General features: G+C 41.9%; 1 protein-coding gene across 1 annotated transcript in view; it reads right to left on the bottom strand.

The window, feature by feature from the left end:
* Positions 1 to 14747, bottom strand: part of NRIP3 (nuclear receptor interacting protein 3) — a 28659-nt gene extending 13912 nt beyond the window's left edge. The window contains exon 1 of the mRNA XM_056802111.1: positions 14325 to 14747. Within this exon, the coding sequence (XP_056658089.1) occupies positions 14325 to 14498 (174 nt within the window). The 5' untranslated portion in view covers positions 14499 to 14747. The remainder of the gene's footprint in view (positions 1 to 14324) is intronic.
* Between the last annotated feature and the right edge of the window lie 2955 nt (positions 14748 to 17702).

Here is a 17702-nt window from a genome sequence, read left to right as displayed (position 1 = left end):
AGATGGGGGGGGAGGGAGAGATGGAGACAGACAGACAGACAGACAGACGAGCAGAGAGGGAGAGAGAGAGAGAGAGAGAGAGAGAGAGAGAGAGAGAGAGAGAGAGAGAGAGAGAGAGAGAGAGAGAGAGGGAGGGAGGGAGAGCGAGAGGGAGGGAGAGGAAAAGGGAGAGAGAGAGAGAGAGAGAGAGAGAGAGAGAGAGAGAGAGAGAGAGAGAGGAGAGGGAGAGAGAGAGAGAGAGAGAGAGAGAGAGAGAGAGAATACGTCTTATCATTCTCCCCCAGATTTCTGTTGTCATAATAAGGGCCAGTTAGCTCCTTGTCATAGAATCAGCACAAAATTTAACCAGATCAGGGATGGATTTGGATGGATTTAGCCTGCATCAAGCCCTATCAAAGCAGGAAAACTGTCTTCTATTCAGAGAGTCTGATGCCAACAACCAGAGCCCATTCATCCCTCAGGCAGAAACACTGTTTGGTTAAATTGCCTTGTAGGTTTCAAAGAAAAATGTTGAATTGAAAAGATTATGATGTCCCTACATTTTGTTTCTGAGAGAAGCAGTAAAAGCAAGAATCTGAGCCAGGGAGATTTGCAAGCAAGATAGGAGCCAAAAACTTTCTTCTACTTTCTTAACCCTCCCATGAGCTACTTTTTTCCTTGTTCATCTGAATGATTTAAGTTTCAGCTCACCTGACGAAGACATCCTCTTTAGCGGTCACTACCTGGATTTAAAAGAGGCTGCTCTTTTGAGGAGAGAATAGAAGAGGTGGGGCAGCAGATAGAATTAGACTGGAATCAGGAAGACTCTTCCTGACTTCAAATCCAACCTCTGACACTTATTAGCTGTATGATCCTGGGTAAGTCACTTAACCCTGGTTGCTTCCATTTCCTTATCTGTAAAATGGGCTAGAGAAGGAAATGGCAAACCATTCCAGTGTCTTTGCCAAGAAAACCTCAAATGGGGTCACAAAGAGTAAGACAAGACATGACTGACATGACTGAAAGACAGCTACAGGGGTATAAAGAATATTTTTAAAGGACTAGAAAATGGATGAGGAAGAGATATAAAGAATGATTGCCTTCAGACAGAAGCAGAGGGAGTCAAAGGAAGGAATTGTGGGGGGTGAAGAGAAAAAAAAATGACCAAGAATGAACTATTCTTATAGAATACGGGAAATGATTATCTCCATTATTATTCCTTCTCTTCCATCAAGGGAAACTAAAATGAGGGACACAATGAGATGGATGGTTGTGATAGAAAGTGGTGCACATGGGAAAGAGCTCTAGCTTTAGAATGAAAGGATAGGCTTAAATCCCACTTTTGACTCTACCTGGGTGACCTTGGGTAAGTCAGTAAACTTCTCTGGCCTCAGTTTCCTCCTCTGAAAAGGGAGGGAATTGGATTAGATGGCCTCTAAGGTCCCATCCAATTGTAGATCGATGATCTCCTGGTTTGGGCTCTAAATTACCATGCTATTCCAAGACTGTGTAATTAGAATTTTGCTCCCCAGAACTCTCTTTCCCAGCTTCCCACTTTCATTCTCACATTATGTTCTTATGTTTTGGAGTTGTATGTGAGTTGTGAGTGTAGCTCCTCCCTTGCTCTCTCCCAGGAACATGGCTGGGGTGGTTGGGTGAGTGCCAGCCAGGAGAATTTTACTCACGTGGCTTTACTTAGGTTTTTACTTTTGTTCTTGTATTTCTTCTACTTCAAGTGATCGTTAATAAATCTTATAATACTTGGAGTTATTGGATATTAATTTAAATTTTACAAGATGGAAGAATGCCAAAGGCTAAGTAATGGGGTTAAGAGACTTTCCCAGGGTTTCCTGCTAGGCAATGTCTAAGGCCACATTTGAACCCAGGGCTTCCTGCTCTGGGCCAAGTTCTCAATCCACTGAGTTGTCAAGGTTTTTAAGAAGTTAAAAAAAATGATGGTAAAATTTTTCAGTGGATTGGAGGTGAGAAACACTGTTTGTGGAATAAACTTGCCAAGTTTCAGAGAGAAACCCCAGTCTAAAATGTGATTAATTTGTCAAATGGTAACCACAGCTCCCTATATCACACAAACCTCTGACCCAAGAATGCCATGTAGAAGGATCCCACAATTTTAGCTTTGACCTCTCAACGGTATACCAGTCCCCATTTCCAACAATCTTTACTGGACTGAAACCAGCCATTTTGAAAACTGAACTGCACATTCCCTTAAGTGTTCTTCATAGCATGGATTACACCACCGTTCTGTTGTTTCAGAATGCTGTCTGCTTCCCAATGTGGGATCTATCTCTTGTGTCTCTTCTTAAATTTCCATATCTAGATCAATGTTAACATCGGTTTGGGGCTCTGGAGTCAAACAAAATTATTTTACTTTATTTTCAGCATTTTATAAAGCACTTTAAGGTTTGTAAAACACTTCACAAATATTTTATCTTCATAACCATGCTTCAAGGTAAGTACTATCATTATTCCCATTTTACAGTTGAGGCAGATAGTGGCTAAGTGACTTGCCCAAAGTCATGCAGTTAGTAAGTATTTTAGACTGTATTTGAATTCAAATCTTCCTGACACCAAGTCCAGTACTCTAACTGATGAACTATCTGGCTAAGCTTATAAGGGCACTAAGACTTTTTTGCGATAACTTGAATAATCTTTCTCCACTCACTCCCACTCCCCCCAACCCCACCCCAGAACAATTTTTCAACTATGTGAAGACAGTTATATGCCTTTAATCTCCTCTTTTTCAGGCTAAACATCTCCAGTTTCTTCAGTGAATTCTTTAGTCTTCGTTGCTTTTCTCTGGATATAGTTCCCATTTGTCAACATTCTTTTTATTTTTTATTTATTTTTAAAACCTTTAATTTCTGTCTTGGAAATGATACAAGTATTGGTTTCAAAGCAGAAGGATAAGGGTTAGGCAAAAGTGACTTGCCTAGGGCCACCCAGCTAGGAAGGGTCTGAGGTCAAATTTGAACCCAGGTCCCCATGACTTCAGTCCTGGCACTCTATCCACTGTACCACCTACCTGCTCTCAATATCCTTTAAAAAAATGTGGTCCCCAGTATGATTGGGGATGTAGACTCTAAATGATCACCAGAGTGCAAATATCAATAATATGGAAATAGGTCTTGACACATGTAAAACCCAGTGGAATTGTGCTTTGGCTATTGAAGGGGGTTGGGAGTAGTGGAGGAAAAGAATCTTGGAACCTGGTAACCCTGGAAAAATACTTTAAATTAATCAATTAAATAAACTAAAATAAGTAAAAAAATGTGGTCCTCAGAACTGGAAATAGTACTGCAGATGTGGACTGACCATAACAAGGCTACAGCAAGATTCCAACTTGCCTCAGTCTGGACATCCACTCTGCTTCTAATAATGCAGTCTAATCCGTGGTGCCCAGGACAGTGCTTCCATTTCCTCCTAAAGCTGGCTGTAGCTTGCCTGAGCTTGTGTTCCAGGCAAACTAAAACTATTGTGTTTTAGACTAACTAGAATGAGCCCCCTGAGAACTAAGCCACTGCCTGATTTCCAAAGCAACTGTAATAAATGCAGATGCTGAGCAGAGGGCTGACTCCTGATGTGTGGCTAAGAGACCTCCCAACCCCCTCCCCTCACCAAGGGCTGCCATGTGGGACCCAGTGAGTCGCGTGTTGCCTGTTCCACCATCAGGCATTTCCTCAGTAATTGGGTACAGTGGGCGGCTGTTGTTCTTTGGATGGGGGTGGCTAAGGAACCTCAATCTGGCTCTTGGTCTGCTCACCATCTTCTTCACCCAGGCGGAACAGGGAAAGGGAAGGTGGGAAGAAAGCACAGATGTGGCCCCTTGATAATCAGGATCCTGGAGGTGGCTCACTGGGATGGGGAAAATGTTTGGGTGAATCCCTGAAGCACTGAACCCTGGTCCAGGCCAGATAGTCAAGGACCTGGCTGCATTTTTGCATGTGGTGCAGGTGGTACCGTGGTACGTGGAAATGGGCTGCCTCATCGTTGGCAAGCAGGACATGGATACGGAGTTGTTTTTCCAATAATGCTGATATATTGTACAAACATATCTATCCTCTATGATCTACAAAAGGGAGATCTAAGTGAGGATAAAATATGACTGCATATATGTATATATAGATAATATATGTGTATTTAATATCATATATACATACCATAGAATAGATTTACAATACATAGGTATATAATATTCTATATATAACATGTTTAATATTCCATATGTGTATAATATATAGTATGACATATGCACATAACAAAATCTATGCACATAATATCATATGTGCACATATGTATATCAAATAATATATGTGCATAATATACAACACATGTATATGATATATAGTATTATAGATGTACACAATATAATATATGTATGTGATACCACATGTGCATATATAAATAATACATGTATACATCATATGTATATATGTATACAAAACCATATGTGTATATAAGACATTCAATATATGTATATAGTATATATAGGTATACAATATGTTTGTATGTGATGTCATATGTTCATACGTGTATATGAAATCATATATGTGCATAATACATACAATATAATATGTGTACAATATTCTATATGTATATAATATAGTATTATACACACAATACAATATATGTATATAATATCATATGTGCATATGTATATTCAAAATAATTTATGTATATAACATAATATATGTATATATGTATAATGATATAAAACCACATAGATACACATTATATATAAAACATACATATATAAGATATAATATTTGTGTATATGATATATGTATATAATATAACACAATATATAAGTACATACTATATGTATACAATGTGTACATATATAGTATATGTATATAATATAAATGTGTGTATGTGTTTACATACACAATATGAAAGGTGCCTTCAGACATCTTCCTTTTTCTGATGGGCAAGTATGAGATTCTAGAGTTGGGGCAAATGGTTCGTAATAGAATTGCTTTTCTTTGTCTCACATAGTTATCTCAGGGGTTGGAGTAGATTACTAATAAAATCATGCTAGAATAAAACCATGGGGGAAGAGGAGGAAAGGGAAGAGATTATGCTTCTATTAAATGCACACATATTATATATCAAGTTCTTTGCAAAACTTAAAAAGCTGTATAAATATTAATTATTATTATTAACCGGTCCCTTTTGTGACTAGGGACTAGAAATTGGGTTAGGGTTAGGGTTAGCCTTGTGAATCAGTTTCAGAGTGTTGAGCCTAGAGTCTGGAAGATGTGAGTTCAAATCTGGCCTCAAATACTTTCTAACTGTGTGACCCTAGGCATGTCACTTAATCTCTGTCTGCCTCAGTTGCCTCAACTGTAAAATGAAGATCATAATCTACCTCACAGAGTTGTTGGAAGTATCAAATTAGAGATAATTTTTGTAAAGCACTTAGTGCCTGGCACATAGTAGGCATTTAATAGAAGCATGATCTCTTCCCTTTCCTTCTCTTCCCCTATGGTTGAACTTCTAGCATGATTTTATTAGTAATCTACTCCAACCCCTGAGATAACTATGTGAGACAAAGAAAAGCAATTCTATTACGAACCATTTGCCCCAACTCTAGAAACTCATACTTGCCCATCAGAAAAAGGAAGATGTCTGAAGGCACCTTTCATGCTTCCCCCTCATCTTGTCTGTACAGGCTTTGTTCTTACTATCAACTGGACTGAAGGTGATTGAAAATAACCAAGAGAACTCTAGACTGCAGGTCCTTCTTTGGGTAGAGGCTGAGAACCCTTATATACAGGATTGGTTATTGGCATAGGAAGATGCCATGAATGCCCAAAGGGACTTGGAGCTTCTCAAGAGATAGTTTACCCCCTAAAAGTTCCTGAAAAAACACCAACCCTTTGACTTTTAACAGGAAACAGTGTTAACATTATGGCTGTCAGCTCCAGACTATTTCTACCCATAAAATCACAAGTTTTTTTAGAACTGGAAGGGATATTAGAGGTTATCTAATTTTGTGGATAAAAAAATGGAGGAACAAAGAAGGGAAGGGATTTTGTCTAAGGATATAGTAGTGGCAGAATAGACTGGACTCTAGACCTCCTGACTCATTCTCTGTTTCTCCTATGACATCAGGGTCTCATCAATCACTGATAGGTCCTACTGACTGGTAGATGGTACTTTTAGGACAGTACCTCCCAATCACATGAGCCTATAAAGTGACCATTGATCAATGGGGTTCTGTGGAAGAATGGTGCTGGTACAAGACAGGCTTGTGAAGAAGATACTGCTAAAAGAGGTGACCCCAGCCAGGATGGGCAGAAGAAATACTGATTCCCTAAGGCCTTTCTTCCCAACTTGCTGCAGAGCTGTGAGCATTTGGTAAGCAATAGGATGAGACGGCTGGCTGAACATGTAGCAATCTGAAAGATGGAGGGGAGAGGGAGCAGCTCCCTTTGAGCAAGGCAGTCACAAGGAAAAGAGGTGAAAAGTCACTGGAAGCCTAGAGCAGAGTCACAGGCAGCCCTAGGCAGGCTCATGGATGCTTCTGGACAGCCTCAGTCACAAGGATAGTCTGTCCTTTGGCAGAGTGGGCCACATTAATCCTTTCAGCCACACGGCACATAAGACAAAAGGTCTGGGACACAGATTCATTGAGAGGACTTGATAAATGAGTAAAAGGAAGTGGAAATTTAGTCATGAACTTGGTGTAAAAGGAGATGGGACTCTTGGACCTTGCAGAAAAGAGACCTGGAATGCTGTCAGTTTACAGTTCTGTACACATGTGTATGTGAACACACATATACAAACACACACTCCTATATATGTTTGGCTGAATTATGTTTGAGAAGTTCCTTTCTAGCTCTAAAATCTTAGAATTTTAGCTGTGAAATGATTTAATCAGCCTCTGGGAAAGTGCCATTTCCTACCCTCTCTCCTTTCAGAAACCTTTCTTGACCACAGCCCTAAACGCCTCACAGAATCCTAGAACCTCTCAATTGAAGAGGACCTGAAAAGTTATCTAGTCATGGAACACTTAAAGTCTACATCCTTCATCATCCTTTACTACAATCTACATCAGCGGTTCTCAACCTCTCAATTTGTATCAACGAGAATACATAATGCATATCAGGTATTTACATTCCGAATCATAACTGCAGCAAAATTACAGTTTTGAAGTAGCCACCAAAATAATTTTTTGGTTTGGGGTCACCGCAACATGAGGAACTGTATTGTGGGGTCACGGCATTAGAAAGGTTGAGAACCACTGATCTACATTATATTATTAGTTTCCTTTTGATAGGGCAGCTAAGTGGTTTAATGGATAGAGTGCTGAAATTTAGAACCCACGAGTTCAAATCTAGCTTCACATTTACTGGTTATATGACCATGGGTGATTCAATTAACCTCTGTTTGCCTCAGTTTCCTCATCTAAAAAATGGGGATAATATTACTAGCCCACTTCTCAAGGTTTGTTGAGAGAATTAAATTAAATAATATTTGTGAAAAAATGCTAAGCACAGTGCCTGACACATAGTAAGAGCTATATGTTAGCTATTGTTATTATTATTATTATATGTCATATCTCTCCAATAAAACTGAGATCCCTCTAAGGGCAAAGGCTGTATCTTAAATACATCTTTGTATTCCCTAGGACTAAGACCCTGTCTTCAATACGTTTGCATTCTTAGTACCTAGGACAGCACCTTCTACATAGTAAGCACTCAATGAGTGTTTGTTTATAGTAATATAACTTCAGAAGGAATATATGAAAGCTCTACTGCAGTTTGATGTGTGATGGCAGCCCACTCTCTCTGTTTCCTGATGGAAAGCATCCAGATGGACCAGCATCAATCCTTCACCACTGTCTGCGAAACAATTCAACAGACTTTAAGGAAATGCCATTGCTCAAAAAAAGGTTGTGCTAAATGGATGATACAAAGACCAAAGACTCAATCGAGGAGTTTAAATCCTACCACCAAAAGCATATGACAGGGTGAGCTAGAAGCCTGAGCTGGGTTCTTGGTCTAGCTTCTTAATATTTGCCCAGTTTATTTCATCTTTCTGTTCTCATCAGAGGAAAAACACATTTAGATTAGATACTCTCCTAGGTTTAAGATGATTATCTTTAAAATGAATTGGGAAGGTCACCTTTATGTATAAAGGATAGTGTGTTATCATTGGATGAATTTCTTTTTTTTTAATGAAGAAAGGCATTAACATTATTACATTTATGAAGCCGGTCTTTAAAAGAAATTAGAACAGAGCAGCTAGGTGGCTCAGTGGACAAAGAGCCAGGCCATGAATCCAGTGGATTTGGGTTCAAATCTAGCCTTAGATACTTCCTAGTTGTGTGACCCTGGGAAAATCACTTGACCCAATTTGCCTGCCCTTTGCCCTTCTTGAGTCTTAGAGTTGTTACTAAGACAGAAAGTAAGGGTTTAAAAAATAAAGGAAACTAGAGCCAACTGAACTCCAAGAAAAGGGTATTCTTTTTTGCTTGTTAATGTTGTTGTACAGCTTCATTCTCTCAATTATGCAATGAAAATGTTACACATTCATATATTAGTTTATTTTAATATTGGTTTTACTAGGCACTTCTCATTAGATAGGCAACTCAAAGATAAATGAAACTAGTTCTTAATGGAAGAAAGAGAGAAATAAAATTAATACGCCAATAGGTTATGTAAAGATCTTAGTGATTTATAGAGAGATCAAAACTAAACATGGATGTAACTAAGATGTGGTTAAAGCAAAGGATGTGTATGTGTCAAGGAGTCCTTGTCTGGATCACAATTCAGAATAATGTTCTTAAGTACATAAAATAAAATAAAATACATAGAATAACAAAGGAATTTAGTTATATTGAGGTACAATTACCAAAATATAATTAACCCTAAAGGTAAAGGACTTCTATATTTAAGTTTAAATATAAATTTTTTTTATCTTTTGGCAAACTAATTTGGCATGTGTTTTAATATATTATACTATTTTTGTTTTATCTGATCATTTTTGTTTATAGTGTATCATAAAATATTTAATATAAGCAAATATAATAACAAAAGAAAAGTCTTTTAAAAATTTGGCAGCCAAATCCACCCAAATGGGACAAGGTTTAAGGACCACTGCTGTTTGCCTATGAATGCACTGTGATTCTCAAAATGTGGCCTATGGACCCCAGAAGTCCTCACTACCCTTTCAGGAGGTCTTCAAAATCAAAACTATTTTCATAATGATATTAAAATGCTTCCTGCCTATTCAAATATTTCTCCCCTTTCCAATGACATTTCTGTGTGAGACTGGATTTTTTTCATATACTTCAAGCAAAACAACAGATTGAAGACAGAAGCAGAGATGAGAATCCAGTTGTCTTCAATTAAGCCAGACTTTAATGAGAGTTACAAAAATATGTAAAACAATGCCTCTCTTCTCATTAGGTTTTTCTTTAAAATATCATTACTTTTCATAAAAATATGTTATTTAGATGAACATATAATGGATATTATTTTTAAATAAATTAACAAATATTTTTAAATGTATCAGGTTTAATTTCTAGTATACTGAATATTGATAGATATAAGCCCACATAGACAAAAGTTCTTTGGAGTATAAAGGGGTCCTGAAACCATAAAGTTGGAGAATTAGCCTTAGAGAAAACACTGAGGGCAAACAGATGTAGAATAGCATCATTCAGGAGATCCTGGCAGAAGTAGCATGGTTGAAGACCTGACAATTACTACAACCTGTCCTTGCAATCCCAATTACTGTTATCATCACGTTAAATGTATCTCAATACACTAATACAAACCTCACTCATTCCAAATTATTTTGTTCCTTCCTGGCCTTTGGCTTTCTTTCCTTTGCCATCCTTTTCCATCCTTCCTTCCTTCCTCCTTCCCTCCCTCCCTCCCTCCCTTCCTTCCTTCCTTCCTCCCTTCCTTTTTTCCTTCTTTTCTTCCTCCCTCCCTTCCTTCATTCCTTCCTTCCTCCCTTCCTTTCTTCCTTCTTCCTTCCATCCCTCCCTCCCTCCCTTCCTTCCTCCCTCCTTCCCTTCCTTCCTTCCTTCCTTCCTTCCTTCCTTCCTTCCTTCCTTCCTTCCTTCCTTCCTTCCTTCCTTCTTTCCTTCCTTCCTTCCTCCCTTCCTTCCTTCCTTCCTCCCTTCCTTCCTCCCTTCCTCCCTTCCTCCCTCTCTCCTTTCCTGTCTCCCTCCTTCCCTCCCTTCCTTCCTCCCTTCCTTTTTTCCTTCTTTCCTCCCTCCCTCCCTCCCTCCTACCCTCCCTTCCTTCCTCCCTTCCTCCCTCCCTCCCTCTCTCCTTTCCTGCCTACCTCCCTTCTTTCCTTCCTTCTTTTCTCCCTCCCTTCTTTCCTCCCTTCCTTCCTTCATTCCTTCCTTCCTCCCTCCCTTTCTTCCTTCCTCTTTCCATCCCTCCCTCCTTCCCTCCCTTTCTTCCTTCCTCCTTCCCTCCCTCCTTCCCTCCCTCCCTCCCTTCCTTCCTTTCTTCCTTCCTCCCTCCCTTCCTTCCTCCATTCGTCTCTCTTCCTTTCTTCCTCCCTTTTTCTCTCTCTCTATTCCTTTCTTCTTTCCCTAATTCCTTTCTCCCTCCCTTTTTAACTCTCTTTCTTTCTTTCTGTCTCTATCCATCTATCTCTCTTTCTCTCCTTAAGAGAATATTGGGCTATCTTATTGCTTACCATAATTAGATTCAGGCAACAACCATTTCACCTTCTTCTGCATGTCTTAAGTTTTAATGTTAGCATGAGGGGTTGGAGCCTATGTTATTTCCTAGATCCATTGTGACAGGCATTATAAGGTAAAATTCATCTCTCTAGTGTTTGGAGTACATTTTCAAGGTCATTTCTGAGGCTTATGGGAAGCCCATGTAAAGGGACAGTATGGCCAAGTTTCCAAGCTCTCCTGATCACACTTACCCAGATCCCAACTCCACTTATACTGGTCTTTGCAGGTATGATCAAATATACAACTAAGCTTATTGGGAGTTTGAGTGAGGGGAATCACTACCAAAGTAAACAAAGGTGAGAGGTGAACTCATCTCACCTTCCTCTTCCCCTGCTGACTGCAACATCTGGTTGCTGCTTGACATCATATTGCTTCTTATGGATGTTCCCTTCTCCTCCCCTTCTCACTGAGATTTAAACACACACACACACACACACACACACACACACACACACACACACACACACACAGAGCCTCTAATGAGGGTGACTAGCCAACCAGAGAAAAAGCTGAGGTACCCTGCCCCATAATACAGGCTACAATAACTTGGCAGAGAGAACTAAGAATTCATGAAAGCTAAAGTTCCCATCACAGCCCAAGCCCAGCATGGGGGGAAAGATGGGGGGATAAAGGGTTGTTATGACTTGATGGTACCCCCTCCTTGTTTAGTTCTTGAAGGTTCTAGGATTTATCTTATTTAAGTTGCAATCTGATTTTTTTTTTACAGCCATGTATTAGAAAAGAAGAGGAGATATTTCTTGCCTTTGTTCAGAATGAATTTGAGCTTGTTTTGTTATACCATTTTAGGATCACAAGTTTTAGAGCTTAAAGAGCTCTGATAGTCACTCCTCATTTTACACATGAAGAAACCAGAGCCAAAAAGTGGGTTGCTGACTCCAGATACAAACCCAAGTCACCTGACATCAAACCCAGCATTCTTGAATTATTATGACCCATCTGCCTCCTAACTGTGAAGACCATGAAAAACATGAGATAGTTTTTGCTGAGGACTGGGAGTTCCCTCCCTCACCATCTGCAGCAGCAGGAAGGATCAGACAGCATCACAAATTCCCTTTCCCTGACCTGGAAGACTGACAACTTTAGCCCTTCACAGTACACTAAGTATTATTAGTCCAACTATCTTCTGGTGCCAGGAGAAGCCACCAATGGGAGCAGCAAGAATGTCTGAATCTTCGGAGCAAAGTTTGGCAGGGTATCTCCCTCTGATCCTAAGAAAGAAGAATGGGAGCCAAAGGCAGATGCCTTCTGCATGTTATCTAATTAAAATTAACTTTGGTGTAAATTTCTGGGTCAGAAGAGTCCCCACAACGAGTGAGCCACTAATGTCATCTGTGAAGAACCAGGGGTATTAAAATAAAATTCATGTAGAGCCTACTCTCTCTAATGCCCTGTTCACTGCTTGCACTAACATTTCAAAGGATGAGTCAGTTTCCATAAATCAAGTCTAACAAAAGTCTCACAATTAATATTCAGAAAATCCAAAGTAATGGAAAAAGAAGATCAATAGAGTTGGCTAAGTGATATAGCGCATATTTAGCCTTGGAGCCAGGAAGACCTGGTTTCAAATCCTACCTCACACCTAGCTCTGTCACCCTGGGCAAATTGTTTAAGTTTCTGTTCCTCAGTTTCTTCATATGTAAAATAAGGGAGCCAAACTCAATAATCTCTACTGTCCCTTCAAACCAATGATCCTATGATTAATACACAACTCTCCAAATACTGTGTGAGCTATCGGTATTTAGTGAATGAATGATAAAATCTTTAGGCTCAAAAAGCTCAGGAAAAGGGACAATCAAATTAATGAAAAAAAAAAGTAAACTACAAGAAAACTCCCAAGGATAGTAGCCCTTGAGTCTAGGAACCTGGCCTATGGTCAGCATTAGCTAAGAGTGGGTGTGCATTCTGGGAGACAAGGCTCCACCCCTAAATGGGTGTCAGAGGATCTGGAATGTTCCCAGTCCAAGACCATTTCCAGTTCATTCAGCTCTGGGGGACAGACAATGTCCTTGGGAGCTGTACAGTGAATTTCCTTCCATACAGTTTAGCTTTCTAAATTCTATTCTTTCATCAGGGGTAGGTGAGTCACAAATGTCAAGGTCATTGGGTCAAACCCTGAGAATCATGGCCTTGAAATGGCTAAAGAAGCCCCCCCCCCACACACACACACACAAGATTTCTCAGAACAGTTCCTCTTCTTTACCTTTACTAGGAAGACCACTAAGTCAAACCAAGTCAGATCTGAGGCACCAATCCCTAGCTCCATTTTACCTCTTATTATTAATAGTTTAAACTATTAATTAAACTTTAAAAAATTAATTAAACTATTAAATGGTAAGGTCATAGGTGCCTTTCTTCAGTCACAGGTGGATATGACCAATGGAGAACTGGGAACAAGGGCTATTAGGAAAGCCACTAAACATAAGAGTTTGGGCTTAAAATAGATAACAGAGGGAAAGGGTTACATTAGAAACCATTGGAAGATGTTTAGTCCCTTAAATCAGCTTAATTACCTCTCCCATCTTCCTCCCTTCCCAACACAGCAGCTCACACCTATTAAAAAAAAGAGTCACCATTGCCTGAGTCATCAGGCCAGCCCAGTCTTAGCCCAGCTGGGCCAGGCAGCGAGCAGTTCCCCCCTCCTATTGTTATGTTAATCTTCCCAATAGAGAAGAGAAATTATGGGAAGAATAAGTGAGGGAAAAAAGACCTAGGGCTGCAGGTGGGGGGCGGGGAAGGCTCGGGGAGGTTAGATTTCCTTTTCTCTGAGAAAAAAAAGATAGAGGTTCAAAGGGAGGAGGCCTCAGAGCAAAGCAAAAAGAGAGAAACAATTGGAAAAGCCTAGGCACGGCAGGGATGAGGAGGCAGCCGGGACGAAGAAGGACCAGACGGAAGCCACTGGTGACAAGGTGACATCCACAGGAGAGAGTGCCAGATAGCGATAAAAGAGTGAGAGTGAGAGACAGGAAGCAAACAGTGGCAGAGGCGGCAACAGCGTTGAGAGACTGAGAGGGAGTGAAAAAACAGGGACCAGAGTGAGAGAGAAGAGTGAAGGATATGCTGGCAAAGAGAGTGAAACACTTACGGTGACAGAGACCGGTGATGGGGACACACACAGTCTGACAGATACAAGCAGGCAATGCTGGAAGGTGACAGAAAGTGAGCGCGGGACACAGAGTGACAGTGACAATTTATGCTAGGAAATGGCACAAAGACAGAAAGGAATGGGGGATGGGGGACAGAAGGATACAGCCCAATGGATATGGAGCCACAGAAAGACAAAGGTGACAGCGAGAGAGGGTGACAGAGAGATGCAGTGAGGCACGACAGGGGCAGGGACAGCCAGGGTGACAAAGACAGGGACATGGAGACCAGATGAATAGTAACGATAGGGAAGATGCTACCAAGACGGGACAGTGACTGAGAAAGTGGGACAATGGCAGGGACAGAGGCAGAGTGGTAGTGAGTGACAGATCGCAGGAGAGAGGGTGGCAGGGTCCGAGACGCAAATACCAAGTGCCAAAGGCAAAGGCGAAGGCACAGCGATGGAGCCGCGGGGCAGGCGGGGGGCGGGGAGGGCAGGTGGACTCACCGTGTCCTTGGAGGAGCCCAGCTTCTTGAGTCCATCGAGGGGCAGCAGGTCAGCCGAGTCTTTGTGGATGAACTGCACAGCCTGCTTCACCCGGCGCTGCTGCCTCAGTGAAGCTGCCTCTCGCATGTCGGCCTCCTTGCGGCCCCCCTCGGTCAGAAGCCCTGAGTAAAACATCACTGCCTCAGCCGGGGCTCCCAGCCCTGTTCAGGATGCCTCCCGTCCTTCTGGTCCCAGGCTCAGCACCTGCCTCTCTCTGGCGCCAGCTCTGGCTCCTCACTTTATAGGCTCGGCTAGTGACGTAAGGGGAGTTGGGGGGTGCGTTTCTTGACTTCTTCCTTAAGCCACCTCCCCCTCACACTCCTTCAGTGGCAATAGGAGAGACAGAAGGAGGAAGGGGGAAAGGAAGACAGATAGAGGAGGGACCAGACAAGAAAGAGGATGTAAAGAAGGGAGGGGAGAGGTGAAGAAGAGAATGAAGGGCTTTGAAAAGGGGAGGAGAGAGGAGAATGGAAGGGAATGGAAGAGGAGAGGAAGGGAAAGAGAGGAGGGGAAAGGAAGGAAGGAGGGTGAGCAAGGAGAAGGATGTAAAGGAAGTGAGGAGGCAAGGGGAGAAGGCAGAAAGGAGAAGTGAGAAACTAGAAAGGAGGTATGAGAGAGAGGAAGAGGAAAAAGTTGTTAGGTGAAGATGGGAATTGGCATGTCACAGCCACCATTGCCTTGAGTCCTGGTTCAGGACCCTGCAATGTACCTGGTCTACAACAGAAGAGAGTGGGTATAGGGGAAAGATCCAATCAGTGGGGAAATAAAAGTGCCTTCTGCTTACATGCTCTGCCACCCACCCACCCATGAGCCTCATTCTTACCTTTGCATGCAGTCGCAGACCCTGGAATCACAGATAGCTTGTTTAGACCTTCAGGGCCAGCACAGCCTCCATCTTCTACACACACCCATGGCATGGCACTCCCCCCGCCAACACACAGACACACAGAAGCATACACACTGCAGAGAGCCCTAGTTTGGGATGGTGACACCCACTGAAGTTTGAAGACAAGATTTTTTCCAATTTGAGGTCTGTCCCCACCCACTATACCATGTGACTGGAGATGAGTGGAGGGGGGGGCAGAGAAGGGTCACTCTCTGCAGACTGGCCTCTTTGAATGACTTCTTCCCCAAACACCCACCACCACCACCTGAAGGATGGGGGCAGATGACAGGCTCTTGTAGCACTCAGACACACGGGATGGTTATACTAAAGTTTCCTCTAGAGAGCTGGAGACAGTGCCCCAAGCTCTGGGGAAGAGGGAGGGGAAGGGCGAGAAAGAGGCAGGTTCTACTGGAGAGGAGGAGAGTCCAGACAGAGCCAGACACTGCTGGCCATAGAAGAGATTCCCAGGTATTGGCTTATCCATCAGAAATGGATGACTAAGTCAACCCAGTAGGATTCTAGTGAAGGGACAGCTATCCTGTCCTACCTCCTCAGCAGTCCCCAGAGATCTGGAAGGATTAACTAAAGATCCCTTTAGTTTTAATGGAGAACTACCACCCAAGGCAAAAAAAGAAAAAGAAAAAGAAGAAAAAGCTGGCTCTTCTCTGGTGTTAACCTCACCTGAAATAAGAATAGCTAGTATTTACATAGCATGATAGAGGGCTTTAAGGTTTCCAAGGCATGCTACAAATGTTATTCCTCTTAGCATATTTTGTCAGAGCAGACTATATTGTATGAGCTGGGTAACGGGGACATTCTAGCTAGCTCTATGGGAGTTTATAGCTTGACAAGCACACCCATACAAGAAGAAGTGAGATACACACACACACACACACCTCCACACATTCAGAGATGCGGAAGATCTACTCTTCAGAATCTTCAAAGAAGAAAATCTCCATTCTCTCTTCTGATCACTTGCACCCCAAGGTCACAAGTCATCCCCTCACTTTAGGTCTCAATTTCTTCCCCTCTAAGGTGTGGAAAGTAATCCTGGCCCCTCCTCTATTTCCCCAATGATACAGGCAGTTACTCTGCACTCCAGTCTATCTGAACGGCTTGGTCCTTTCTCTTCTGCCTCTCTCCCAATCAATGTTCTCTGGCTTCCAAACCTTTGTTCCCATTTTGATCCTTGTTTCCTGGAATGCCCTTTGGGGCTCTTATTTCTACTCACATAGTAATGCCCAATTCAGGTGCTACTTCTTTATGGGAGGTTTTCTGGACACCTACAAGCATCGTACTTCATTTAGTGACTTTCAAATACACTTAGCATGTATTAGTGTGTATTCTAGCTATCCACGTTTTATTAAAGGTTTTGCACAGAAGAGCCAAGTAAGACGTATTTGAATCTCATGTTCAGAGGCACTCATGGGTCCTAATTCAGAGGGCAGTTTGAGAGACTAAACACATTACTATTTTTTTAATCAATAAACTTACTCACCGAGCTCTTGAGAAAGCTTCTGGACCAAATTCAGAATTTCGCTAAGCCTGAGAAGCCACCTTCTTCGGTTTTAAGCATGAAAAGCTGACCACAGACAATCCCAAACATAGCAAGCCATAGGCCAGGTGAGAGCCAAGCCAAATTGTTGGCCTCCCTTGGGGTCCTCTTGGCAATCAGCTTGGCTCTGTGAACAATGGTGGCTCCCTCAACCCTGGCTATCAGAAACCATCCCTTCCTCCTGGTCACCTGGACCCCTGCCTGGTAGCTCCTTCCTCTTCTGTCACCAAGGAAACCAGGCAAGAGACAGCCCTTTCTTTGTCACATAGAGGACCTGTTCTTTTGTACTCCACAAACCAGCTAGGCCAGCCCAACAGTGAGGGCTGTGTGATTTGACTTTTGGGGGAAACGTTCCCCCTTCCCCCACATCCCAGTGGAAGCAATATTCCTCGGTCAGTGAGGTTTAAGAACACTGGTGGAATAGAACTACCTCCCCAAATCAAGTCCCGTTCACAGACTTCATCAGTGCAAATACTGCCGATAAATATCCCTGAAGAACAAAGGGGCCTCTTTGACTTCAAATGTCTTACAACGAGTAGCAAAGGGCTGCCTCTACTCTGGCTGGGCTGAAATTTGCTTATATTGAATACTGCTTGAAGCGAGTGAACCCTCATGTAGAATCTGGAAATCTTTTGTTATAGAACTTGATGAAATGTGATGTGATTTGATTAATAAAAAAAAAAAGAGTCTGGTTCCATAGAAAGAGTACAAACTCTAGAGTCAGAGGTCCCAGATTCAAATTCTGCCTCCAATACTACCCTTGTAACCTTGGGTAAATTACTTAGTTTCTTCATCTATTAGAAGGGGGATAACCCAAATGGCTTCTGAAATGTCTTTGAAATCTATTCCTCAAAAGCAAGTTAGGCATTCTGGCCCTGATATGTTTAATTTGCAAATT

This window comes from Monodelphis domestica, chromosome 6 (assembly GCF_027887165.1).
Source record: "Monodelphis domestica isolate mMonDom1 chromosome 6, mMonDom1.pri, whole genome shotgun sequence".
Taxonomy (NCBI): domain Eukaryota; kingdom Metazoa; phylum Chordata; class Mammalia; order Didelphimorphia; family Didelphidae; genus Monodelphis; species Monodelphis domestica.
This window is presented reverse-complemented; position numbering and strand designations above follow the sequence as displayed.